Source organism: Panthera pardus, unplaced genomic scaffold (assembly GCF_024362965.1).
Source record: "Panthera pardus isolate Hobbes unplaced genomic scaffold, ASM2436296v1 HiC_scaffold_11, whole genome shotgun sequence".
NCBI classification, from domain to species: Eukaryota; Metazoa; Chordata; class Mammalia; order Carnivora; family Felidae; genus Panthera; species Panthera pardus.
Genome location: NW_026526666.1, coordinates 14,768,788 through 14,796,595, shown reverse-complemented (window position 1 = coordinate 14,796,595; position 27,808 = coordinate 14,768,788). Strand labels below are relative to the sequence as shown.

General features: G+C 35.6%; 1 protein-coding gene across 1 annotated transcript in view; it reads right to left on the bottom strand.

The window, feature by feature from the left end:
* Positions 1-2,974: 2,974 nt before the first annotated feature.
* The window catches only part of LOC109271963 (calcium-binding mitochondrial carrier protein SCaMC-1-like), a 52,006-nt gene continuing 27,172 nt past the window's right edge, over positions 2,975-27,808 (bottom strand). Inside the window, exons 5-10 of the mRNA XM_019457692.2 lie at positions 20,847-21,005; positions 18,069-18,221; positions 11,760-11,867; positions 8,638-8,805; positions 6,200-6,350; positions 2,975-4,990 (exon numbers count right to left, since the gene is read on the bottom strand). Coding sequence (XP_019313237.2) covers positions 4,812-4,990; positions 6,200-6,350; positions 8,638-8,805; positions 11,760-11,867; positions 18,069-18,221; positions 20,847-21,005 — 918 coding nt within the window. The 3' untranslated portion in view covers positions 2,975-4,811. The remainder of the gene's footprint in view (positions 4,991-6,199; positions 6,351-8,637; positions 8,806-11,759; positions 11,868-18,068; positions 18,222-20,846; positions 21,006-27,808) is intronic.

The following is a 27,808-nucleotide window of genomic DNA, read 5'->3' as shown; positions in this document are numbered from 1 at the left end:
CCCCAAGGACACAGAGCTAAATTATCACTTTAAGATATTTTACAAAATATCCATGACTTCTCCAAGGATCTGGCTGAAGGTAGGCCTTAATGTAGAATGGAGACCCTGAAGGTCAGGGATGAGCACAATCTTTACTGAGAGAGGAAAGTGTTAGATCTGTTCAAGGCACTTCTCTCTATAAACTTAATTTCCTCATTTGGAAATTGGGAAAATCTCAACCTTCTAACTCCAAATAGCCAAAGCAATCTTGAGAAAGAAGAACAAAGTTAGAGGCATCACACTCCCTGATTTCAAACTATATTACAAAGCTTTTATAATTAAAGCACTGTGGTATTTGGCATAGAAACAGACATATAACGAAACAGATTAGACAGCCCAGAAATAAATCCATGCATATATGGTCAATTAACGTACAACACAGGAGCCAACAATATACAACAGGGAAAGGACAGTCTCTTCAATAAATGGTGTTGGAGGGGTGCCTGAGTAGCTCAGTTGGTTAAGTATCTGATTTCGGTTCAGGTCATGATCTCACAGTTCATGGGTTCGAGCCCCACATCAGGCTCTGTGCTGACAGCTTAGAGCCTGGAGCCTGCTTCAGATCCTGTGTCTCTGTCTCTCTCTGCCCCTCCCCCGCTCGTTCTGTTTCTCTCTGTCTCTCAAGAATAAATAAACAACATTAAAATTTTAAAAAATAAATAAATAAATAATGTTGGCAAAACTAGACAGCTACATTCCAAAGAGTGAAACTGGACCATTACCTTACACCATACATAAAAATTAACTCAAACTGTATTAAAGACTTGAATGTAAGACCAGAAACCATAAAACAGAAGCAGTAAGCTCCCTGACACAGGTCTTGGCAATTATTTTTTTAAATCTGACACCAAAAGCAAAACCAACAAAAGCGAAAACAAACAAGATTATATCAAACCAAAAGTTTCTACACAGATACGTGAAAAGATGCTCAACATTAATCATCATCAGGGAAACGCAAATCAAAACTACAATAAGATATCACTTCACACCTGTCAGAATGACTAAAATCAGTAACACAAGAAACAACAATACAAGGTGTTGATGGGGATAAGGAGAAAGGGGGACTTTCTTGCACTGTTGGTGGAAACGCAAACAGGTGTAGCCACTGTGAAAACCAGTATAGAGGTTCCTCAAAAACTTAAAAACAGAACTACCCTATGATCCAGCAGTAGCACTACCAGGTATTTACCCAAAGAATACAAAAATACTAATTCAAAGGGATACATGCACCCTGGTGTTTATAGCAGCATTATCTAAGTAGCCAATGGAAATAGCCCAAGTGTCCACTGATTGATGAATGGATAAAGAAGATGTAGGTATATGTACACAATGAAATATTACTCAGCTGTAAACAACGATAGAATCCTGCCATTTGCAACAATACAGATGGAGATGGAGAGTATTACGGTAAGTGAACAAAGTCAGAGAAAGACAAATACCATATGATTTCACTCATATGTGGAATTTAAGAAACAAAAGAACTAGGTAAAGGGGAAGAAGAGAGAGAGAGAGAGGGAAGAGACAAACCAAGAAACAGACTCTTAACTACAGAGAACAAACTGATGGTTACCAGAGGGGAGATAGGTAGGGGGATGGGTGAAATAGGTGATGGGGATTAAGGAATGCACTTGTGATGAGGACCAGGTGTTGCCTATAAGTGCTGAATCACTAAATTGTACACCTGATATGGTAGAGGGGGGGAAAGAGGGAAGCAAACCATGAGACTCTTAAATATAGATGAGGGTTGATGGAGGCAGGTGGGTTGGAGATGGGCTAGAGGGGTGGTGGGTATTAAGGAGGGCACTTGTTATGATGAGCACTAGGTGTTGTACCTAAGTGATGAATCACTGAATTATTCTCCTGACACCAATATTGCACTGTATATTAACTAGAATTTAAATAAAAATTTGAAAAAAAGAAAATAAATAAATAAAATAAAATAAATTGTACATCGAAACTAGTATTAAACTGTATGTTAACTAACTGGAATTTAAATAAAAACTTTAAAAAATTTTTTAAGTTTCTGCACAGCAAAGGAAATCATCAACAAAAAGAAAAGACAACTTACGTAATGTGAAAAAATAATTGTAAACCATGTATCTGATAATGGACTAATATCCAAAACATATAAAGAGGTCATACAACTCAACAGAATAAAAAAAGTCCAATTAAAAAAGGGGCAGAAGATCTGAATAGACATTTTTCCAAAGAAGACATGCAGATGCCCAACAAGTATGTGAAAGATGCTCAACATCATTAATCATCAGGGAAATGTAAATCAAAACCACAATGAGATACCACCTCACACCTGTCAGAATGGCTAGTATCAAAAAGATAAGAGATAGCAAGTTTTGCTGAGGTTTGGAGAGAAGGGAACTATTATGCACTGTTAGTGGGACTGTAAATTGGTGTAACCTCTATGGAAAGTTCCTCAAAAAATTAAAAGTAGAACTGCCATATAATTTAGCAATTCCACTTCTGGCTATTTATCCAAATAAAACAAAAACACTAATTCAAAAAGATATATACTCCCCATGCTTATTGCAGCCTTATTTACAATATTCAAGATGTGGAAACAACCTAAGTGTATGGAAACAACAATCAGTGCATGAATGGATAAAAAAATTGTGGTATATATATAATGGAGTATTATTCAGCTGTAAAAGAGAATGAAATCTGGCTGTGACAACACTGATGGACCTCGAGGGCATTATGCTAAGTGTAATAAGTAAGACAAAGACCAATACTGTATGATCTCTCTTATGTGTGGAATTTAAAACACACATAAGCTTACAGATACAGAAAATAGATTGGGGGTTGCAAGAGGCAGGGTATGGGGGTGGGAGAAAGGGATGAACTGTTGTGTTCTATTTACATAAATTGAATAAAAATTTTAAAAAATAATCTCAACTTCCTGTTAGAATTAAGAGAACCTTTAAAAGTGTCCTGAAATAATTCCTGGCACATAGCAGGAACTTGATAAAATAAATTGTACTTTGACTTGTATACCTATTCTAAAGAAAAGCTTACTCAGAAGCCAGCATTTAATAATTATGGCTATGGGAAAAATCCTAATTGGTCTCACTGGCTCTATTATCTCCTCTTTCAATGGTTTCTTCTGTTGTCAAAGTTGCCTTCTTATACCAGAGCATGTCAGCATCACATATAATTCAAAGCTCTCCATGACCCGTCACCAACCTATAGCAGTAGCCTTATATTTCACTGTATCTTCCTATTCACCACACATTCCCAAATGACCAGGCTACTTGTGATTTCCCTAATGCTCCACAAACCCTCTCCCACAACCCCACCACCATTTCCATGTTACCACTCAAGCTATCTCATCGATTTGGAATGCTTTGTAAAAGTCTATCTACACAATTATCACCATTACTTGCTGTTCACACACCCTCCTGGACTTCAGATGAGATTTGCCTTCCTCCCCTCTGGTGATCTGTGGTTTTAGTTAGCTAAAGTTTCATAAGCCTCTCCTCTCTCCCACTCCTCAACCACTCTTCCTTGTTCACAAGCTCCTACCTCTTCGCACCTTAACTGGGATAGGTCTGAGTAAAACAGTCCTCTCTTTGTTCTCATTCTACATCAATCTTCTCATGATTTATTTGGTTTCCCGGGTACCCTGATACCAGGAGACTGTGCCCAAGAGAAGGGATGAAAGTATTCTGGTCAGTGGAAAGTATAAAGTCCACACACACTAATACTTTTGCATTGTGATACCTCTAGATCTCGTGAGTAATTTTAATTAATCTATCACCAAGGAACTGATCACCTTGATGAAATTAATAAAGTCAAATTTTGGAATCAGCAAGGCCAGGTCTCCAAGCCTGGATCAGTCAGTCTAGTGAGGCAGTTCTTCATTTGAAGCTTGTTGTGGCCAACCGGCCCCTTGCCACACTCTCATTCAGTTTCAGCAGGGAACAGGATTCGTTGTTCCATAAAAGCAAGAAGTATTCAGGATTTTCCAGGGTTGACTCAATCAACTCATAAGCTAAAATAAGAATTGCTTCAACAAGTATGAAATAATGGATCTAATCTTTAAAATTCTTCCTCTCAAATGTTTTTCAACCAGAAGGTAAAAAGAAAATTTGTCCAATGGCAACCGGTTCTCAATACTGACCTCCTTATAACAGCTGAAAATATCAAGAATAAAAATGAATGAAGAGTGTTTGTATTTACAAATAAAATAGCTGGAGAAGTAAGAAATATGTTGTTGTGTTATTATTATTCCATCTACCATCTGATAGAAGGAACTATGAAGGAATTAGGAAACCAATGTTCCATTTTGGCTTAAAAAAGAGAAATAAACCATGATCATTTGCTGCAACATTAATTCTAAATGCAGTGATTTTTGTTAAAGTGTATAAAATATTTTCAAGCTCAGATTTGCAAACAATTGTTTAAATAGAAAAAGGTTAACACAAGCTTCTACCAAATGTAGAACATATAAACATATAAATGTTAAAACCAAATACCATGGTATGTATACCTAAACCCAATAAAAACAAGTTTAAAGTTAGGATTCAATGGAGAGTAGTAGAAAACACAAATAGATTTCTGTGGATATTGAGGATTTTAAGTTATTAAAGAACTTTACCAAAATGATTATTTAATTTATAGACTTTATAATAAAAAAATGTTTTAACAATTATTTGGTATATGTTTCCTTTTAGAAAAGGACAGATTTCTCTTTACCACCCAGGTATTATCGTACAATTAAGTGATTTTGGTTATGACAATAATTTGACATTTCACTTTTAAATTAATCCCATATTTTGTGTCACTTTTTCATAAGCTGCACAGCTGATGATTACTGCAGGAAGCACCTTTATGATGTTTGGGGTGAGACCCCTGAAAAATCCCTTTTTTCCTTCATTGTTATGTATCTCTTGAATGAGGTGAATCATAGAAGTTGTTGTTCCTTTTTCCTCCAGTGCTATAAATCGAAAAAAAATCAGTGTAATTCAATATTTAGTCTTTATACATTAAGATAGTCCAATGATTAATGAGAATTTACAGAAGCTAAAATTACTCTAGAATTTACACAAGCTAAAATATAACTCTCTCCCTACCTCTAGAATAGTCTTGTGCTATCCAGTACAGTAGACCCCAGAAACGTGTGTCTATTTAAACTTAAATTAATTAAAATTAATTAAAACTAAAAATCCAGTTTCTTAGTTGCATTAGCAATATTTCAAGTGCCTGACTAGTGGCTTTCATACTGGACAACACAGAGATAAAATATTTCTATCACTGCAGAAAATTCTTTTGGGCAGCACTTGAATGTCTTTCATAAGGGACCTCAACAAAGCATTTGGAATTGGGTATGACACAGTTTGATAGGGCAATGGATGGGTGATTGGATGGATAAAGAGATTCCCCACCTGGATTGCAATCTAAATTAAATCTGAAAATCTTACCAACAAGAGGAGAAAACAAATGTAAAAGAATATCACTTGCCACATGACTCCTTAAATAATTTACTGAGGAATATAAAAATAGAATTAGATAAGGTTTCTTTTTCTTTTTGTAAAGTGATAAAGGTATTTTCTTAAAATCTAAATTGCTAACATTTCACTTGAGAGGAAAAAACCAGACAACCTCCCTTCCACCCAATCTCTCCTTGCTAAGGGGATTATAATGTAAATGCAATTCCACAAATGTATTAAGTTCCTGATGCAGAATAAAACAATGATAGCAGAACTAAGGGAAAATTGCATGTTTGCATTGAGTAACTGTTGACTTAATTTGAAGAAAAAAATGTTTTCTATTGTTAGACACGGTACTTCCTAATTATAAACTCCTTAAGGAGATCACCGGTAACTAAAAGAAATGTGGGAAGTCCCAAACAGAACTTTGGAGAATAAATAAAATCTAAAATTGACAAAGTCTCTACAATAAAAGAATAAATTCAAGACATGTGCCTTAAAAATCAGAGTCTGCTTTTGATTTATCAATTCTTCAGTTTTTCTGCTTTTGAAATCAGAAACAATAAACAGGAGCAATAAAGGCATTTTAATTTCTACTCATTTAAAACAACCTCATTTTTTAAAACTGTTTTTAACTTAGTTTTTATTATTACCTCATTAAAGTTATCTTAAATCACTTTTTAACTTATTACTCCATTAAAAAAAAAAAAACTCACCTTGAACTTGCATGCGAGTTCTGACAAGGTTCAGAGGGAAGCTGGCTATTTGACCACAAGTGTGAGACAGTGCACTACATCCCAGCAAAATTATTATCCCAGGGTCTACAGAATTTGTTGCATAATGTTCTAGCCAATAATTCTTCAAAAGCTGACAGAGAAGAGAGCAGTAAATATCCTTTAACCATTATGCAAGACTAAGTAGAAAAAAGTGTGCTGCTTGCTCAATTTCAATAAACATACTGGGTAGCTTCTCTTCTATAATGTTTAAGTTCATTTATTTATTTTGAGATAGAGAGAGATCATGTGTGAGAGGGGAAGAAAGAGAGTGAGAGAGAGAGAATCCCAAGCAGGCTCCAAACTATCAGCAGAGAGTCCCATGCAGGGGTAAAACTCACAAAACATGAGGTCATGACCTGAGCTGAAATCAAGAGACGCTTAAACAACGGAGCCACCCAGGAGCCCCTTGAGTGGCTTCTTGATTTGAGAATTACACTGAGCATTTTCACTTAAACCCTTCAGAAACTTGACAAGTCAATACTGTCATCTCCATTTTATAAATTGTATAAATGAAGAACTAATTCAGAGAAACTAAGTTATCAAGTCACAACGCTGATAAATGAGAGGCAACCTTAATCACTTGGTTTTAGTAACTGTTCTTTCCAAAGTCTTTACAAAAGATCGTTCCTACTCCTTGTATAGAGGAGGCTATCCCTACTGTCCTATCATGGACAGGGCATACTGATGTTTTCAAATAAATGTATTCACACAACCTCAGTTTGAGTTTTCCTATGTTCTGTGTCTCTCTGCATGTGTTTTGCTTATTTTGTTTGTTTTGTTTTGTCTAATTGCTTTGGTTTGTACTGACATTCAAAGACCCAAGCAAAATTCTGAAGATTCTCAGAGGGATTAACAGAATAATGTAGAGAAGACTGCATAATCCACTCTAGGCTAACAAAACCACATTTTCTGAACTTTTAAGAAAGATTCATTTTTCCAAATTTGCTTTTCCTTGAATAAAAGTTATTTTAAAATGGTGGGTTTTACTTTATTTTTTTTAATGTTTATTTATTTTTGAGAGAGACGGAGACAGAATGTGAGTGGGTTGGGGCAGAGAGGAAGGCACAGAATCTGAAGCAGGCTCCAGGCTCTGAGCTGTCAGCTCAGAGGCTGACGCAGGGCTTGAACTCACAAGCTGTGAGATCATGACCTGAGCTGAAGTCGGACGCTCAACTGACTGAGCCACACAGGTGCCCCTAAAAACAGTGGGTTTTAAATATCACTAAGTGCTTTTAGAACTGTTCATTTATTAAAGGATACAGCTTTACCATTATACTGAGGCAACTATTATGAAATGTATAATTTGATGCTTCTGACAAAAATACATTTCAAAATGTCTTTACTCAGTGCATTTATTAGTCATGCAACAATAAAAAGAGAAATATGCAATGTCAATCTGGCAAGAAAGCAAAAGATATTGAACTATAAAAATAAAAGAATGGAGGGAGCCCAACATAAACAGGAGCAATAAAGGCATTTTAATAAGACGCAAGACAACAAAGAAGAAAAGAAATACATGCTATCGTATTCAATACTTTAAGCTTCTATAAAAGGTATGTACATTTTTTTAATTGCTAAACAAAATTGGCTATCTTTTGTATGATGGTGGTACCACCTGCCAAAAATACCACTGGACCCATGGCTACAGAGCTGTCCTTCCTGCACTGAGAATGAATTGAAATTCTGCTAGTCACTTACTCTCACCTGGTTCTTATGACCAAATGGTATATATTGTTAAGAGAGTCTATCTAAAACACATGTGTGGTCATAAAAATGAAATGATTGGTTGGAAGGGGAATAACCTGGAACCCTACCTGATCAGCAAGCACTACACTATTAGGATATTTGGCCTGTCTCCATGCTGTCTGCCCCCCCCCCCGCTGCCCCCCCTGGAGCCCCCTATTACTCCTTCCCTCGATTCTCATTTTCATAATGGGGCAGTAACATCTCAGCTTTCTCAATTTTAACTGTACATCAGATTCTTCTAGAGAGTAAAAAACCTAAACCCTAGGCCTCCCCCCAGAATAGTTAAATCAGAAGATCTTAGATGTAGCCCAAGAATCTTATTTTTTAAAGAGGTGATTCTGATATGCATCTAGAGTTGAGAACCAATATTTTATCAGCATTTAGGTCTATAATTATTATCACTGAAACCAAATTAACAAAGAAATACCAAACAAAAAGTTATTATTAGAATACAAGACAACTAATATATAAAATGAAAAGCAAGCCAAATAAAAGCATTCAATTCAACCAAACTTCTATCAGAAGCTATTCCATGTAAAGTCATTTATAATCTGATTTTTAGAATGAAGACTATTATTATACCAAATTTTCAAATCTAACACATAATGTCATAGTAATGAGAATAAATTCACCTCATAAACAGCCAAATCTATGCCTGCATAAGGTAGAATACCTAGGAAGTTAGGAATATAACCTTTGAAAAAGGTTCTAACACCTTCTTGTTTCAGAAGCTTCTTGCCACAATCAATAATCCCAGAATACTGTCCAGTGTCACCAAGAATCATTCTGGTCTTTAGAACCTAAATGTGAATAATAATTATAAAAATATATTATATTCACTCAACTCATCTAGAAATTCAATAAACTGTATTATATTACAATTTTTACTATCATAGAAATACAAAAAGAAAGCAATTTTAAATAAAGATTTTAACCTCTCCCTAATTGACTATTTTTTTAATGTTTATTTATTTTTGATACAGAGAGACAGAGAGAGTGCATAAGTGGGGGAGGTGCAGAGAGACAGGGAGACAGAATCCCAAGCAGGCTCTGTGCTTATCTGCACAGAGCCCCATACAGGGTTTGAACTCATGAGTCATGAGATCATGACCTGAGCCAAAACCAAGAGTTGGATGTTTAACCAAATGAGCCACCCAGGTGCCCCGGCTATTTTTTTTTAAATATTTATTTATTTACTTAAGAGAGGCAGGAAGGGCAGAGAGAGGGAGAGTGAGAGAGAATCCCAAGTAGGTTCCATGCTGTCCACACCGTCTGCTCAGAAACCTCACAAACCATGAGATCACAAACCATGAGATCTCACAAACCATGAGATCATGACCAAATCTGAAATAGAGTCAGATGCTTAATGGACTGAGCAACCCAGCCACTCCCTCTCTAACTGACTTTTAATTATAAACAGTTGACACAGTACAGAGTTTTTAAAAATCATTTAAATAGGAAAATACAATTAATCACTGTGGTTTTGATGGATAACATCTGTCCAAACTTCTTTAATGTGCTGTAAGGTAACATATTCTAAAACAAACTCATTTGAGGTAACATTATTGCTTCAAAATAAAGCAACTGTAGACAAATTCCAAGTTTAACAAAAGTAAATGGTCATGTTAAAGTGAAGAACCAATATGGAAAAAAATTTTTTTTTGTGTATATTTAAAATACATACTCTAAGAACTCTTGTAACAGTGAAGTGTATTAACTATAATTATTAGATATGACAGGCTCATTTTGTGCCCATAAAGTAATAACATAACAGGAGCTATGGGGGCAATAGTAGGCTTCAGTAGTCTGTCTGTGATCAACATTCCTATGCAGTTCTCCTTATAGAACATTTCTGTTTTCTTAAATTCCATTAATTTTTTTTTTAATTTTTTTTCCAACGTTTTTTTCTTTATTTTTGGGACAGAGAGAGACAAAGCATGAACGGGGGAGGGGCAGAGAGAGAGGGAGACACAGAATCAGAAACAGGCTCCAGGCTCCGAGCCATCAGCCCAGAGCCTGACGCGGGGCTCGAACTCACGGACCGCGAGATCGTGACCTGGCTGAAGTCGGACGCTTAACCGACTGCGCCACCCAGGCGCCCCAAATTCCATTAATTTAATGTAAGGAGCTCCATATATACTTAGAGAAATGGCTCTCCAAAACAGCCAAGACAAAAAACAGCATAAACTTTTTCTTGATTGGGCAAATTGTGTTATCTTGTTGGAGCTGCCTCTGAGCCATGAGTTAGAAGGCTTTGCTTGAAGAAGTTCTCTGAAGGAGGCACACTTTGGATAATCCCATTCTTAAAACTCTCTGCCCTCTCCAGGGCAGTGAACTCTCCTTTCTTACCCAAGTATATCTTTTCTGTCTGCTTCACTGGTAGGTTTTTTTCCCCACTCACTCCCTAAATTAAGGTCTTCTCCAAAGTTTTCTTCTCAGTGTAAAAAAAAAGTAAAGAAAAGAAAAAAGCACCACACACTACTTTTTTCTAAGTAATCTCATGGTTTTAACTAGCACTTCTTTGCAGATGACACATCAAGACTTGAAATCTCTCAAGTCTCGGTATCACATTTGCAACTGCCCGCTGAAAATCATAACCTGGTTGTCCAACAAAAACTCAAATATGTGCAAACCTGAACTCATCATCTCTCACCACCTGGGCCACTTCTACCACTCTGAAACTCCATTAGAGGTGTAACTCAGATGTAACTCTCCTAAACACTTAAGCACAGAACCCAGACAGAGCTTCACCTTCTTCCTTTCCCTCTCTCCTTCCTGCCACATCTCGCACTGTCAGTTCTTGTGACAACTCTAAAAGGACTCAGTTTCCTCCAGTCAATGTCATACTCCAAGTCTTTACCATCACTCCCCAAATGATGGCAGTATCTTGTTTATCGTCATCTCACGTCTCCCTCACTCTAGAAAACTTTACCAAGATTATATTTCAGCTTCTAAAGTCTTAAATGGCTTCTTATTTTTTAAGAAATTAAAATTATATTTCTTACATTGCATTCAAGAGCCTTTCTGATCTGCCTCCAACCCATTATCCATGGTATTATCCAGTGTCCAGTCCAAACCTAAAAATCTGCTCCTTTGCCTCCATTCCTTTAAGTCATCATTTCCACCTAAAATGCTCTTCCTCATTATCTCTAAATGTCCAAAATTTAAGCCAAACTCACATATTCTATTTATGTCTTTCATGAAATCACTAACTGGAAATCATTTCTCCCCCGCTAAATTTCCATAGTACTTCATATTGATCTCTCTTCTAGAATTCAAATTTTCTATTATGGATCATTGTTATTGATGTACATTTTTATCTCCTCTTCTAGACTGACCAAATGACCAAATCATGATTACTGATGCACATTTTTATCTCCTCTTATAGACTGACCAAAATGCCTCTCTGGCTTATCTCTGGATCTAGAAAAATGCCTTAAACTTAGTGACTATGCAATACAAATTTGACATGATTAATGATTAAGTGATTCTATCAATCAAGCAAGCAATCAAATTTTTTTCTTCTTGATACATGTATGTATCTTCTTGATAGGTCTACAACACTACCTTGATCCTAAATAAACAAAAGAAAACATTTACTAGGTCCAACTAACACTCACTAGTGTGAGATTTAAATCCTGTAGCTAGAAAGCTGTTTATTGTACAAAATCCTGATCTGGGATTCATTTGCTTTAAAAAGTTATAATTTGCACTGAAAACATTACTTTACTTACAGTTTTATAATAATACATACCTCCATGGGGTAAATACAGGTCTGGGCAGTTGCACCAGCCAATGAGCCAGATACAAATCTCTCAGTAATTCCTACTTTAGCATCATCAAAACTAAGCCATTTTTTATACTGTATAAATAAAAGCATTGAAATATATAATATTACTGAAATGGAATATATATATATATATATATATATATATATATATATATATCTCCATATATTGTTTCTAAGTTTATAATGTTAATTAGTAATATAAAATTATTTGGAAAAGTATTCCAGACACCTAACATTAGCATCTAGAGAAATACTTGATTTTAATTTTTACGCAATTAGTTGTCTAAAATAATAAGTAAGACTTCTCTATTTGGCCTCCTTTTTCCTTTTTCTTCCCCACAGAATGAGTTAGCAACATTAAATCACGTAAGCATATTAATGAATGTACTATTTCATAAAGGGCATGCAAATGACAAAAAGGGACAGAAATTGCATCTGTTATCTCTTTTTAGCCCCATGTCTTAGATATGCAAGGTACTTAATATTGCTTGGTTACTGGATAATCAAGAACAGTAACTTAATGTGAGAGGCTCCTTTTGTTACAAGGAACAATGGTTTACTCTGGTTAGCTTAAACAGAAGGGAGGTTATTGCAATAACACATGTGGAAATAAGGAAAACAATAGCGTAAAGGTCAGGCTTCGCAGGAAGTAAAGTAAGTCAAGTTTCATGGAGACTGAAACTAAACTCATTTAGGATCCAAGACAGCCTTAGCAAACTGATTATCTTGTCACCTGTTAGGTAAGATGTCTTCCTGTTTGCTTTTCCTAGAGGTCTATCATCAATATAATTCAACTAACTCTGGTTCTCAAATCAGTAACTCCCCATCAGAAAGTGTGATTGATTCAGTGAAGGCAGAGACTGCTACATGTTCCCAGCACCTAGCACCCACCACCTTCTTCTTCCTTTTAGTAGCACAGCTGACTCAGTTGCCAACTACATTTCCCTCTTCTTTCTTGCAATTAGGTTGTGTGGCTAAGTGGCTAATTTCAGCCAAAGAGATATGAGGAGAAGCTGAGTGTGCAAACTCTGACATCTTCTTCAAGTTGCCTGTCCTGGACACCTCTTTCCTCCACCTCAGGAATGGCAAAGACGGAAGAAACCTCTGAAGCTAGGCACTGAAGATGGCAGAGATGTGCTGTTAGCCATGGACCACTTGCCTCTATCTCATTTAAGTTGTTGTGTTTTGGAATCTGTTTGTTAAAACAGCTTAGAATGAACCCCAACAAGAACGGAAATTGGTTACTAGATGTAGGGTACTACCATAACTAAAACCTAAAATCTGTGGCACTGGCTTTATTGTTAGGACACAGATATTACAGTCTAAGCAGATGATGATCTTTCTAATGCTTTGTGGAAATGCTTGATAAAGCGTCTGCTGTGATAATGTGGGAGGCAGATGGTGTGCTTTTTGAGCCTGAAGTTCTAGGAAAACTGATTGTAAAATCTCAGAATATTGGTCAGTGTTGCATGTTCCTTGCTGCTTTTGGCACAATCTATAAGATATGAGGTAATGTATCTCTCTGCTTTTCTGCTCTCCAAAGCCAGTTTGCAAGCAGAAATGGAAGGGAATGGAGCTCTGCTATGGGAGTTTTCTGAGCCTGGCTTTGTATTCAAGAATGGTGGGTTTCCAAGTTGGAAAGGCCACCTGCTTCTGTACCCCAACAGAAGGAAATAAGATTGTCCTAAAGCACTTGCCTATCTGAAAAAAATCATATTACGGGCTCTGTCATTTGATTTCAGTTTATTGTTTCAGTTCACATCAACATAGCCTACTATAAAAACGAGAGAGAAGGGGAATGACTAAGCACAGGAGCTAGAAAATAAAATATCAGAGAAGAGATTTTTGGATGTGGTTATGCTATGTGGTATTGACTGGAAACAAACAAAGAAGAAGTCTAAGAAACTTCTGAAACAATTGTATACTAGAAAACCCATAGCAAAGCCTACAAGACCCTATGTTCCATTGATCTCTAAAGCAATTCTCAGGCCCCCAAATGTAAGCAGGCAGACACCTGGCCGTGGCAGACACTTCCAGAGCTCTGCATCACATTTGGACAGTTCTGTACAGACTCACAGACTCACTTCACTGACAGAACACCATCAAAAACAAAAGCCTTTCATCTCTCTGTTTTGCTGCCTCAGGGCCTTCTCTGAAGCTGTAGGAGACTGTCCAGCCCAGAAGTCTGGGGAAGTTAAAGTCATAAGAGCAATCCTCATATAGTATGGGATATAAACTGGCAGATAAATAGCTCAGCTCTCTTCTTTCAGGCAGATAATTCTGAGAACCATTCTGTATACTTCCTAGAAGTTCCCTCAGAATCAAGCCCCTACTTCCTGTAGCTGAAACCTCATTTATGTACCCTTATATTGGCTTTTCTTCCTTCCATGTCTCACTGTCCCTGCTTCTTCACAAATAAGCTAGCTGTACCCAGACTCTGTTTGAGGGGAGCGGGGGAACCCAAATTAAAACAGTTGGTATTACTTCAAAAGTGACCCTATGCACCAATTGAAAGCCAGAAATTGTCAGAGTAGATAAAAAAAACAAGACCCAACTATATGTTATCTATAAGAAATCCACTTTAAATATAAAGACACATACAAATTAAATGTGAATGGAGAAAAATATACCATGCTGACACCAACCAAAAGAAAGTGGGGTAACTATATTAATTTCAGACAGACCAGACTTCAGACCAAGGAAAGTTACCAGGGATAAAGAAGGGCATTACATAATAATAAAGGGGTTAATTATCTAAGAAGACAAAACAATCTTTAACACGTATGTGCCTTACAACAGAGCATCAAACTACATGAGGCCAAAACTGATTGAAGTGCAAAGAGTAGTAGATGAATCCACTATCATAGCTGGAGATTTCAATATCCTTTATTAGAAATGGGCAGATCCAGAAAAAAAAAAAAATCAGTAATGACATAACTGAACTCAACACCACCATCAATCAACTGTATATAACTGACATCCAGATTGTTTCATCCAAGAATAGCAAGAGTACACATTTTTCTCAAGCTCACATGGAACATTCACCAATAAAGACCACATTCTGGGCCATCACACACACCTTAACAAATTTAAAAGAATGGGGATGCCTGGATGGCTCAGTTGGTTAAGCATCCGGTTAAGCGTCCAACTTCGGCTTAGGTCATGATCTCACAGCTTCTGAGTTCAAGCCCCCATGGGTCTCTGTGCTGACAGCTCAGAGCCTGGAGCCTGCTTCGGATTCTATGTCTCCCTCTCCCACCTAAGATCTGTCTCTCTCTGTCTCTCTCTCTCAAAACTAAATAAACATTAAAAACAAAAAGTTTAAAGAATGGAAAGCATACAATGGCTGCTCTGAGACCACAGTGGAATAAAGTTAGAAATCAGTAACAGAAAAACTATTTTTAAAATATCTACCAAATTTACCAAAATATGTGGAGATTTAAAAACACACTTCTAAATAACACACAAGCCAAAAAGGAAACCTCAGGAGGAATTTTAAAGTATTTTGAACCAAATGAAAATAAAGACACAATTTATCAAAAGGAGTCGGAAGCAGTACTAGAGGGAAATTTATAGCATTAAATACATATATTAAAAAAGAACAAAGACCTAAAAATCAATAATCTAAGTTTCCACCTTAGAAAACTAGAAAAAGAAGAGAAAATTAAACCCAAAGTAAGCAGAAGAAAATATGCAATAAGAATTAGAACAGAAAGCAATGAAATTGAAAATAGGAAATCAATAGAGAAAATTAATAAAATCAAAAGCTGGTTCTTTGAAAAGTGGTCCTAGAAAGTAGACGTAGAGAGTGGATCACTCACCAGTTACTGGACAATTATGGGATCTTGGTTGGTAAATGGGATGATGATAATCTATGGTAAGCTATGGCATTACAATTACTAAGATTCATAGTCATGGTGGGTTGGGATGAGATATTCATAGGCAGCAAAGCATTATATTATGCAGTTGCCCTAATACTTGAACAGCACGGGGAAAATTACAAGATTGTAGAGGTGGCTGGCTCTAATTCACTGTCTTAGAAACTTTGTTTTTTGGGGTTTTTGTTTGTTTTTTCTTATTTTCTTTTTCCTTCCAAGATTTTATTTAAATTCAAGTTAGCTAACATATAGTGTGGTATTATTTTCAGGTGTAGAGTTTAGTGATTCATCATGTCTTAGATCCTTTTTTTTTAAATTATTTATTTTTAAGAGAGAGACAGAGACAGAGTGCGAGTGTGAGAGGGGCAGAGAGAGAGGGCGACACAGAATCCAGCACAGAGCCTGATACGGTGCTCAAACCCACAAACCATGAGATCATGACCTGAGCTGAAGTTGGACGCTTAACCGACTGAGCCACCCAGGCACCCCATGTCTTAGATACTTTGAAGGCAGATAATGTCAAGGTTAGATCAGCTGATTATCACCTTAAATCATATTATGAACACCGTAAGGCCTTCATATAAGCATTTAAAGAGAGCCTCATGGATAACTACAAATCAGGCCCAGGATATAAATGTAAAGGTAACAGTTACTAAGGAAACCACGTAGAGTCTCAAAAGGTCTCCTATGGTAAAGTGAAGACCCTCGCTGGGGAGGAGTAAGACCCTGACACATGGGATGGGGACATTTGGATGTATATGCCTAGAAAATGTAGTCTCTAGCACCCTCCAATTTGGCAAAAAGTTGCCTCCTTCCTAATCCTAGAGCAGAGAAGCTTCTCTTTGTCCAGAGGCAATGTAAAGGCCTCAAAAAGGCAGATACCTAACAAGAGGATGTTTGCTTTTCCCACAATCTGTCCCACCTATGACTGCCTCTTACTGCCTCTCAACCAATAACTTATATAGGGTCAGTCCTCAGACAGCCCAAAGACCTGGCTACTATGGGCTGGAAGGAACCAAGGGAATGGTGTGAGAGTGGATCACAAGAGTACTGACCGGGGGGATATGAGAGGTGGGATGTAATGCTGGATAGAGAAGACTTTACTGATGTGGAACACTCTCTCATGACACAGGACTCCTAAAGCCGGTTGGAACATGCTACTGGGACTGCTCTTTAAAGCTTGGACACAACTACAGCTGGCAGCAAATGAGATAGAGATGTTAAAGTCTTGACAGATTGTTGAGGAAGGGGTCAGCAGACTCAGGAAGGTAGAAATATTACAATGAATTTTATCATGCCTGGAGAACCTACCAGTAGACTATGTTTCTAAGAGAAGAAGGGAGTCCTTGTTGAAAGACCCAAAGATAACTGTCTCAGGGCTGACAGCAGGGGACTATAGCTGCCATAGATTCCTCTGACAGATCTACAGAAGGTAAACAGAAAACCTTCGGGAAAGGATTCACCTTTCTAGATGTCATTAAGAATTTTCATGATTCATGGGAAGAGGTCAAAATATCAATTAATCAATTAATAAGAGTTTGGAAGAAGGGGCTCCAGACTTCAGTGGAGGAAGTAACTGCAGATGTGATGGAAACAGCAAGAAAACTAGAATCAGAAATGGAGCCTGAAGATGGGACTGAACTGCTGTAATTTCATTATAAAACTTTCACAGATAAAGTTTTTTCTGATAGAAGAACAAAAAAAGTGTTTCCTTGCAATGGAATCTACTCCTGGTGAAGATGCTGTGAAGTCTGGTAAAATGACAACAAAGGATTTAGATTATTATATAAAGTTAGTTGATAAAACAGTGGCAAGTTTGACAGGATTGACTCTAATTTCGAAAAAAGTTCTACTGTGGGTAAAATGCTAATAAACAGCATCACATGCTACATAGAAAATGTTTATGAAAAGAAGAGTTCATCAATGGGGCAAACTTCATTGCTGTCTTATTTCAAGAAATTGCCACAGCCACCCCAACCTTCAGCAACCACCACCCTAATCAGTTAGCAACCATACCCATGAAAGCAAGACCTTCCATTTGCAAAAAGATTAGAACTCACTAAAAGTTCAGATGATGCTTATAAAGTACTTTTACTTAGAGTAAATACATAGTTGGTTTTTTTTTGGTTTTTTTGATTTTTGTTTTAGATACAATGCTATTGCACACTAAATAGACCACATAACTTTCATATGCACTGGGAAACCAAAAACATATTTGACTCCCTTTATTGCAGTGATCCAGAACCAAACCCACAATATCTTCAAAGTATCATTTACACAATGATATCTACTGCTTGTGCACATGCCAGTTTTCTCTCTCATGAAAGTTTAAATTTTTTAATTAAATTTAAAACCTGATCTTTATCATAAAATTCCACAAGAAGTAACATTTTACCTGTTCATAGGCCCCAATCTTGAGTGTTGTCTCAGGTGCAATTTTAAAAACATTTACACCATTCCGCCGCCAAAGAGAATGAATTCCTCCTTCTTTTACCATCTGCTCAAACCCACCAATCAATCTCAGTCTCCTTGACTTTAAACTATGAACCTAGAAATGAACAGGAAATTTATTTTTTAATTTATTTTGTTGGTAATATGACAATGATGTTATTATTGCTAATAAAATAATGATATATAAATATAAATATCTATGATATTCAACACGATTTTCATTTTTGTTTGGAGACATATAAAATTGATATATTAATTCTTTTGTTTTACCAAATACATACTTTAATCTCATATATCAAAGAAAAGAAGAACTTAAAGAAAACAGGAATGACTTACCAGAAAATTTTTACACACACAAAATGTGTTGCTGTTAATATATCACAAGATGATTAAAAAGTACACTGAAATATGCACTGAAAAAGGAATGGATGAGAATATGTCAAACTTTCAAAAGTGGATACTTCTGGGTAGCAAGGTATTGTGGGATGAACTGCGTCCCCCTAAAATTTATATGTTGAAGTCCTAATGCCTATTACCTCAGAATGTGACCTTATTTGAAGACAGGGTCTTTATACAGATAATAAAATTAAAGTAAGGTCTTAAAGTGGGCTCTAAAATCTAATATGATTAGTATCCTTATAAAATGAGGAAATTTGAACACAGAAATATGTAGAGAGGGAAGACAATGTGAAGAGACACAGAGAAAAGACAGTCATCTCCAAGCCAAGGAGAAAGGCCTGGAACAGATCCTTTCCTCAGTGCCCTCAGAAGGTGCCAACACCTTGATCTCAGATTTCTAGCCTCCAAAACTGTGAGACAATAAAATTTGGTTGTGTAAGCCAGTCAGTATGTGATATTTTGTTACAGCATCCCTGGCAAACTAATATACAAGGATTACAGGTCATTTTAATGTTCCCCTTTATACTTTTCTTTATTTTCCCATTTTCCTAATGTTTTATTTTATAATAAGAAAAATGTTATTTTTAAGAGAGTGAAAACTAAAACAGTAAAATACCCTCCTGGCTATGATATAAGAGAATAATAATGGGAGAGCAGGGTGAAATGGGTATTCTCACCTCCTATGGGAAGAAGTCTGGAAAAGAATTTAACACTAAGCACGTGCACCCACACAGCTTTTTAAATGTTCAAATCATTACTTAATTTCTAGGAACTATTTCTAAATAAATAATCCTAAATATAATAAAAATATTCATAAATAATGATGTTAATAATTATGAACTATTATGAATTATAATTTTAAAAGAATTTTAAAACCACCTACATGTCCAAGAATAGAAAAAAAAAACAAAAATAATAGGACATATCCACTTGAAATAATACAGTCATTAAAACCTGTATTTGAAGAATACACAAATATTTGAAATATTTGAAGAATATCTGAAATAACATGAAAACATGCTCACATTATCCTGTTCATTACAAGAACAAAAAACAGTATATAAATTATTCATATATACTGCTACTTAGTAAGAGGCATTCCTGCTATAGATGCAGAAGAGCTGGAGAAAGAAAGTGCAAATATGTTTAGGGTTGCATTGTGGATACAGATCTGAGTGTTCTCAACTTGGTTATTGTAAAAAAAATGGGAGAAGGATATTCCTAGGCTGCTACTACTGTGCCTTATCACCTAGCACCCATAAGAGGTAGCAGGATCTGCAAACTTTTCATTCTGTCTGTAGAAGATGATGTCCCCCAACATGTTGTCAGAAAGCCCCTGAACAAAGAAGGCATGAAACCCAGGACCCAAGTGCCTGAGATTCAGCATCTCATTGTTCCACGTGTCCTGCAACACAAATGATGGCTCTGAAGAGATAGCATACTAAGAAAAATAAGGAAGAGGCCATAGAATATGGTAAACATTTGGCAAGAGAAGGAAGGAAGCCAAAGGAAAATAGCAGGAATAGATTGTCAGGAGATGGGAGCTATCCCCTCTGAGAGCTCCCAACGTGTACATCTGAGTCTGTCAGAAATAAGATTTTCTAAGAGTAACAAGTAAGATCAGCCATCAACCGAAAAACACTATTCATAATCCATTACCAAATGTCACCAATGTTACCAAAAAAACAAAAGACAAAACAACATCCAGTATGTAAGTTTAATTACAAATTTAAACTCACTAGACTGTGAATTATAAATTTTTATATCCTTGCAAAGAAAGTATTCTGCAAATATTAAATTTGAATTATGATAGTTAACAGACTAAACTATGCACTATTTTAAAACTATCATTGATAATCCTTACTCGGTAAAATAAAAATAATTTGACATTACCTCTAGTGAAGTATCAGCCACTAGTAAACTTTAAGTAACTTATTTTCCAGTTCTTAGAAATATGCTTAACACTTCATTAGTAGAATACAACTGTGTTATTATGTAGGTGCTAGAGTCTAAAGATAACCAATAAATAAGACTAGTGGTGTCTTATCACTTCTTTGGTAGATTTAGTTATATTTCTGGGGAAAAAAAACCTCTAACAGAGTGTTCTATTATTATTTCCAATAAAAACTAATTCAAATAGCACACAAGCATCTGTAAGAAAATTAAGAAATCTTTTAATATTGAAGTAAGAAAATTTACATTTTCAGAAAAAGTAAAACTTTAATGGGAAATAGGATGAAATGTGTCAAAATATTTCCTTTTGAAAATTAAGGAGGGTTTTTCAAGTTATGTTAATGATTAAGGGGTAAAGTGTGCAATCTACCTGCATCATGACTTTCAAGCGGTCAAAAGGTGCCGTGCATGTCCTTGCAACTGCCCCGGCTATACCTGCTGCCACCAAACGCCTCCACCAATCTCCAGAACGCTTCTCTTGCTCAGTAAATTCATCTGGAATAGATATACTCTCCCCTATGTCAATTATCTGATACGATATAAATATGAATTACATAATAAGGAAAAGTATAACCACTTGATAAATTAAAAAGATAACTTTTTACAAAGACCAAAAACCCAAAGATTTTTTTTTCATATCTCACCACCTGTTAATGAAGACTGACAATTTTCTCAGCACCTGTACTAGACCAAATGATTTTTAATAATACATTCACATATAGGTTTAAAATCTGTAAAATCAATTACCATTAGAGTTATTAATTTTAAATTATCAACCTATTTAATCTCTTCCATGAAAAATGTAAATAATCAGTGCAGTGACCACGTCCTAGTCACACACCACAGTGCCTGCCACACAATAGGTAAGGAATAAATGCTTAATTAAGTTTCTTTACTTTATTTAAAATTCTCTCAAATTCCACTGTGTACTTACCTAAGTCAGAATTCAAGAGCAGCATTTTATATGCTTTAATTTCTTTATTACTGACATCAATTCTTTCCTCAAATGACAATTTTCTTTTTAAAAATCTGAACTCTGACAAGTTTTGCATTTCACTTTCTTTTCAGTAATCATACATGCTTTTGCTAAGCTTGTCCGTTTTTGCTAAATGTTGAGGCAGTGTGACTCTCTGGAAAGAGCATCACACTGGACTCAGGGGATCTAGGTTCCATTACTTGTCAATCATGGTGGACAAGTCACTTCTCTGGTTCTTAGTTTTCCCACCTTCAGTTTATTCATTCATTGAATGCCCCCTTTCCAAACACCATTCCACCTCAAAACCATTGTACTTGATCTCCCCTCTACCTAGAACAATCCTCCTTCGCTCTTTCCATGAATTCTTCTCTAACACTTAGCACAATTTTAATTAGTTCATTTCTATCTATTGGTTGCTTCCTCCTTTAGAAATTAATCCTGATAAGAGCTGCAAACTAGTCTTTCTTTCTCACTGTTGTCAACCTTGCACCTTGGTCTATGGAGATAAGTGTGCTCAGTAAATAGGTGTTGAATTAATAAATTAACATGCCACGTGCTGGGCTGTGTATTCATAATATTATGGTTCAAAAGTTACTTTCTTCCCTCTGGGAGTTTATAGTATAATGAGAAAAATAGGAAAGGAAACAAGCAATTATAATACAGAGGAATAAGTACAATAATAAGGGTAGCAAAAAAAAATGTCTTAAGAACATAATACAGGGGTGCCTGGGTGGCTCAGTCAGTTAAGTGTCCAACTTCAGCTTAGGTCATGATCTCACAGTTTGTGGGTTTAAGCCCCATGTTGGGCTCTGTGCTGACAGCTCAGAGCCTGAAGCCTGCTTCAGATTCTGTGTCTCCCTCTCTGTCTGCCACTCCCCTGCTCACACACACTCTCTCTCTCAAAATAAATAAATAAATATTAAAAAAAATAACATAATATAGAGACACTGAATGGAGTATAGAATTTTTTTTGGCAGGGGGAGAGATGAGTGGAACTGTCAGGGAACATTTTCCGCACAAAGTGACTTAGAAGTAGCAAAGCAATATGAATCCAGGTATTCTGACCTCAAAGGTTAACTTCTTGTCTATCACACTCTACTATCTCCCTATAGAAGTAGGCATTAACCTAGGGAATGTTCTAGGCAAAGGAAATAATTTCTTCAAAGATACTGCATATTCTAAGAATTGCAAGACTGTATACAGGGATGGAAGGAGGATAAAGAAAAGCTCAAGACCTCAGAATAATGTTGACATTTCTGGCTTGGGCAACTAGGAAGTTAATGACACCATTCAGCGAAATGGAAAAAGAAGGTCTAGGGAACAGATGATGTTGTGTTTATGTTTGAGGTGTCTCAATTGATGTCCAATGAATGCTTGTACATGCAGAAGGAAGGTATGCTCTAGATGGAAGAGTAAGTGGGACTGCCTAGGAAAGAAAATGTACAGAATGAGACGTAAAGAAAGCTTAAAATAGAATATAGAAGAAAACATATAAGAAACAAACTGTGGAAGAAGATCCTCAAGAGATATGGAAAAGTAACGATAGAGAAGTGGGAAGAAAACCAGGAGAATGCAGTGTCAAGGAAGCCAGCTGAAGAGAACATTTAAAAAGAGAGAGTGGTAAGATCTAGAAAATATACATTGAACTAACATTTGGGAGACTGGCTTGGTAAAATAATTTTTATAAAGTGCTAAAAGCAAAGCCAGTTAGTTGAAAAGTAAATGGAAAGTATAGCCATGAAGACTGTAAAAAAGATAAGGTAGCTAGAGGGAACATCAGTAGGATTATACTTTTTTTAAATGATACTGACTTAAATATGTTAAATGTTTAAATGCAGGATATTTAAATACAAAAAATAAAGGAGATAAGGAAGAGAATAAGGCCTCTGAATGGGTCAAAAATTAAATCAAAGGGGAAATCAAAACAATATCTTGAGACAAATGAAAATGGAAACACAACATACCAAAACTTATGGCATGCAACAGAAGCAGTTCTTAGAGGGAAGTTCATAGTGATACAGGCCTACCTCAAGAAACAGGAAAAACCTCAATGTAAATTTATACCTTAAGGAACTAGAAAAAGAAAAACAAACTAAGACAAAAATTATAAGAAGGAAAGAAATAATAAAGACCATAGCAGAAATGAAGGAAATAGAGACCAAAAACAAAGCAAAAAAAAAAAAAAAAAAAAATCACCAAAACTAATAGCTGGCTATTTTGAAAAGATAAACAAAATTGGGAAACCTTTAGCTAAACTAAAAAAAGAGAGAAAACCCAAATAAAATCAGAAGCAAAAGAGGAGATAATATAAAGGATACCACAGAAATACAATGGGTTGTAAGACACTACTCTGCACAATTATACACCTATAAATTGCATAATCTAGCAGAAATGGATAAATCTCTAGGTACATACAATGTACCACACACGACTGAATCATGAAGAAAAAGAAAATGTAAACAGACCAATGAGAAAGCAGACTGAATCAGTAATCAAAAATCTCCCAACAAATAAAAGCCCATGATCAGATGGTATCCCTAGTGAATTCTACAAACATCTAAAGAAAAATTATTACCAATCATTTTCAAACTCTACTAAAAATCTGAAGAGTATAGAACCTTCCAAACTAATTTTTACAATACCAGCATTACCCTGATACCAAAGCCAGACAAGGACACTACAAAAAAAGAACACTACAGGCCAATATTCCTGATGAATATAAATTCAAAAATCTCAACAAAATATTAGCAAATAAAATTCAATAGCACATTAAAAGGATCATGATAAATGGGATTTATTTCTGGGATGCAAAGATGGTTCAACATACACAAATCAAAAAATGTGACATCACATTAATAGAATTAGGGATAAAAATCATATGATCATATCAATAGATGCAGACAAAGCATTTCACAAAATTCAACATCCTTTCATGATTAAAAAAAACTATCAAAAAATTGGGTAGAGAATGAATATAACTCAACATATTAAAGACCATATATGACAAGCCCACAGCTAACATAATACTTGATGGTTAAAGGTTGAAAGCTTTTCCTTGAAGATCAGGAACAAGACAATGTTGACCATTCTTCCCACCAATCCTATTCAACACAGTACTGAAAGTTCTAGCTATAGCAGTTGAGCAAGAAAGAGGAAAAAAAGGCATCCAAATCAGAAAGAAAGAAGTATAATTGTCTCTGCTGCAAATGACATGATCTTATATATAGAAAATCCCAAAGACTCCACAAAAAAACCTGTTAGAGTTAATCAATTAAATCAGTAAAATTGCAAGATACAAAATTAATATATAAAAATCAGCTGCATTTCTATACATTAGCAACAAAATATATGAAAAAGAAATATAGAAAACAAACTCATTCATAATAGCATCAAAAACAATAAAATACTTAGGAACAAATTTAACCAAGGAAGTAAGAGACCTACAGATTGAGGACTAGGTGACATTGATGAAATAAAATGAAAATGTGGGGCGCCCGGGTGGCTCAGTGGGTTAAGTGGACGACTTCGGCTCAGGTCATGATCTTGTGGTTTGTCAGTTAGAGCCCCACATCAGGCTCTGTACTGACAGCTCAGAGCCTGAAGCCTGCTTCCAATTCTGTGTCTCCCTCTCTCTCTGCCCCTCCCCTGTTCACACTCTGTCAATAATAAATAAACATTAAAAAATTTTAAAAAACAAATTGAATATGACACAAATATATGGGAAGATATACCATGCTCATGGTTTGGAAGAACTAATATTGTTAAATGTCCATATACCCAAAGCCATCTATAGACTCAACACAATCCCTATCAAAATTCCAATTGCATTCTTCACAGAATAGAAAAAAAATCCTAGAACGCATATGGAAACACAAACTCCAAATAGCCAAAGCAATCCTGAAAGAGAACAAAGCTAGAGGCATCATACTCTTTGGTTTCAAGCAATACTACAAAGCTCATAATGAAAATGTATGCTACTGGCAGAAAAAGAGACACATAAACCAATGAAACAGAATTGAGAGCCCAGAAATAAATCCTTACATATAAATTCATATTTGACAACGAAGCCAAGAATATTCAATGGGCAAGATAGCCTCTTCAAAGAATGCTGTTGGCAAAACTGGATAATCACATGCAGCAAAATGAAATTGGACCTCTACCTTAAACCACTCAGAAAAATGAACTCAAAATGGATTAAAAACTTAAAATAAGACCTCAAACTATAAAACTCCTTAAAGCAGACAAGGAAAAATCTTCTTGACATGGGTACCATCAAGGACCTTTTGGATATGACACCAAGAGTATAAGTAACAAAAGCAAAAATTAATTAGTGGGTCTACATCAAACTTCAAAGTTTCTACACAGTAAAAGAAACAATCATATATCTTATTTAGGGTTAATATCCAAAATATATAAGGGACTCATACAACTCAATAACAAACAATCTAATGAAAACAAATGAGCAAAAGAACAAAACAGACATTTCTCAAAAAAAAAAAAGACCTATAAATGGCCAATGTGTATATGAAAAGATGGTCTACATCAGGGAAACACAAATCAAAATCACAATATTACCTCACACTTGTTAGAATGGCTACTACCTACAAAACAAGAGACAAGTGTTGGTGAGGATGTAGACAGAAGGGAACCTTTTCTGCAATGTCGGTGGGAATTTCATTGGTGCAGCCACTATGGAAATCAGTATGAGGCTCCTCAAAATATTAAAGACAGAACTATCATATAATCCAGAAATTCCACTTCTTGGTATAAAGCCAAAGAAAATGAAATCAGGATCTCAAAAAGATATCTGTACCTCCATGTTCATTGCAGCATTATTCACAATGGTGAAGTTACGTAAACAACCTAAGTGTAAGATGTGATATATATACATCTACACAATAGATTATTACTCAGCCACTAGAAAGGAGAAAATCCTGCTATTTGCAACAATATAGATGGACTTTGAGGGCATTATGCTAGATATGAAATAAGTCAGATAGAGAAAGGCAAATACTGTATGGTCTCACTCATATACAGAATCTAAAAAAAGCCAAATTCATATAAACAGAATGGTGGTTGTTAGGGGCTGGGGAATTAGGGAAATGAGAAGACGTTGGTCAAAGGACAAAACCACCAGTTATTAGGTGAACAAATTCTATGGGGATCTAATTACAGCATGGTGCTTATAGTTAATACTGTATTATATACTTGCAAGTTGCTATGAGGGTTCTCACTGCAAAAAAGAAATGATAATTATGTGAGGTAACAGAAGTGCTAACTAACTAACCCTACTGTGGCAGTCATTTCACAATACATAAGTGTATCAAATATTATGTGGTACACCCTAACTTACACAATGTCATATATCAATTATATCTCAACAAATCTTATAAGGATATAAATAGATAATTCATAGAAAAAGAACACGTGAATCTCTAGTATTTCTATGAAGAGATGTTTAAAATGGACTAAAATCAAAGAAGTGCACATTAAAAGAAGATACCACTTTGTACCCAACAGAGTGGAAAGTATTAGAAAACTGGACAATACCAAGCAATACGTAGAGAAACAGGAATTTTCAGGCATTGCTGGTGGGAATGTAAGCTACCATAGCAAGTTATCCTGGGAAATAACATGGATATATTTTATAAAATTAAGACTGGATAACCTACTGAAATTTGCAAATGCATATTATTTCTGACTCAGAAATTCAGGTGAAATTCCCTAAGCTAGAGGAAGGCATTTTGCTTGAAGTTGAAGAAAACTATTTCTTATCAGTTCCTATTACTAGGAAAATGGATAAAGAAGATGTGTTAAATGTATAGCATGCAGTAGTTAGAAGCAATAAACTAGATGAATGCATAAAAACAAGGACAAATCTTAAAATCATAATATTGAGTGAACAAAGCAAAAAATCAGCTGTGGCCTTTAGCAGAATACTATCTATGTAAAATAAAAGCACACACATGAAACACTACATGATTCCTAAGATCATATACATATCCAAGACACAGAGGAAACATATTAGAATAAGTGCCTATCATAATAAGTAACCTTTACTGAAGACATGTATTACCTGCTCCGCCCTTTTCTACATTTATTAACTAATGTACTAATTTAATTCTCAAAACTCTTACCATTATTATACCCAGTATATAATTGAGAAAACCTGAGGCACAGAGGGGTTATATAGCTAGTGGATGGCAGAAGCGAAGTTCAAACCTAGGCATCTGACTCCGAAGCCTATGCTCTTGGCCCTCCCTTATATTGTCTATGGAGAGGAGGATTTGCAAATAGTATACCATGAATAAATGATTAACTTAACCCCCTGCATCAGAGATCTAAAAAAGAAAAAA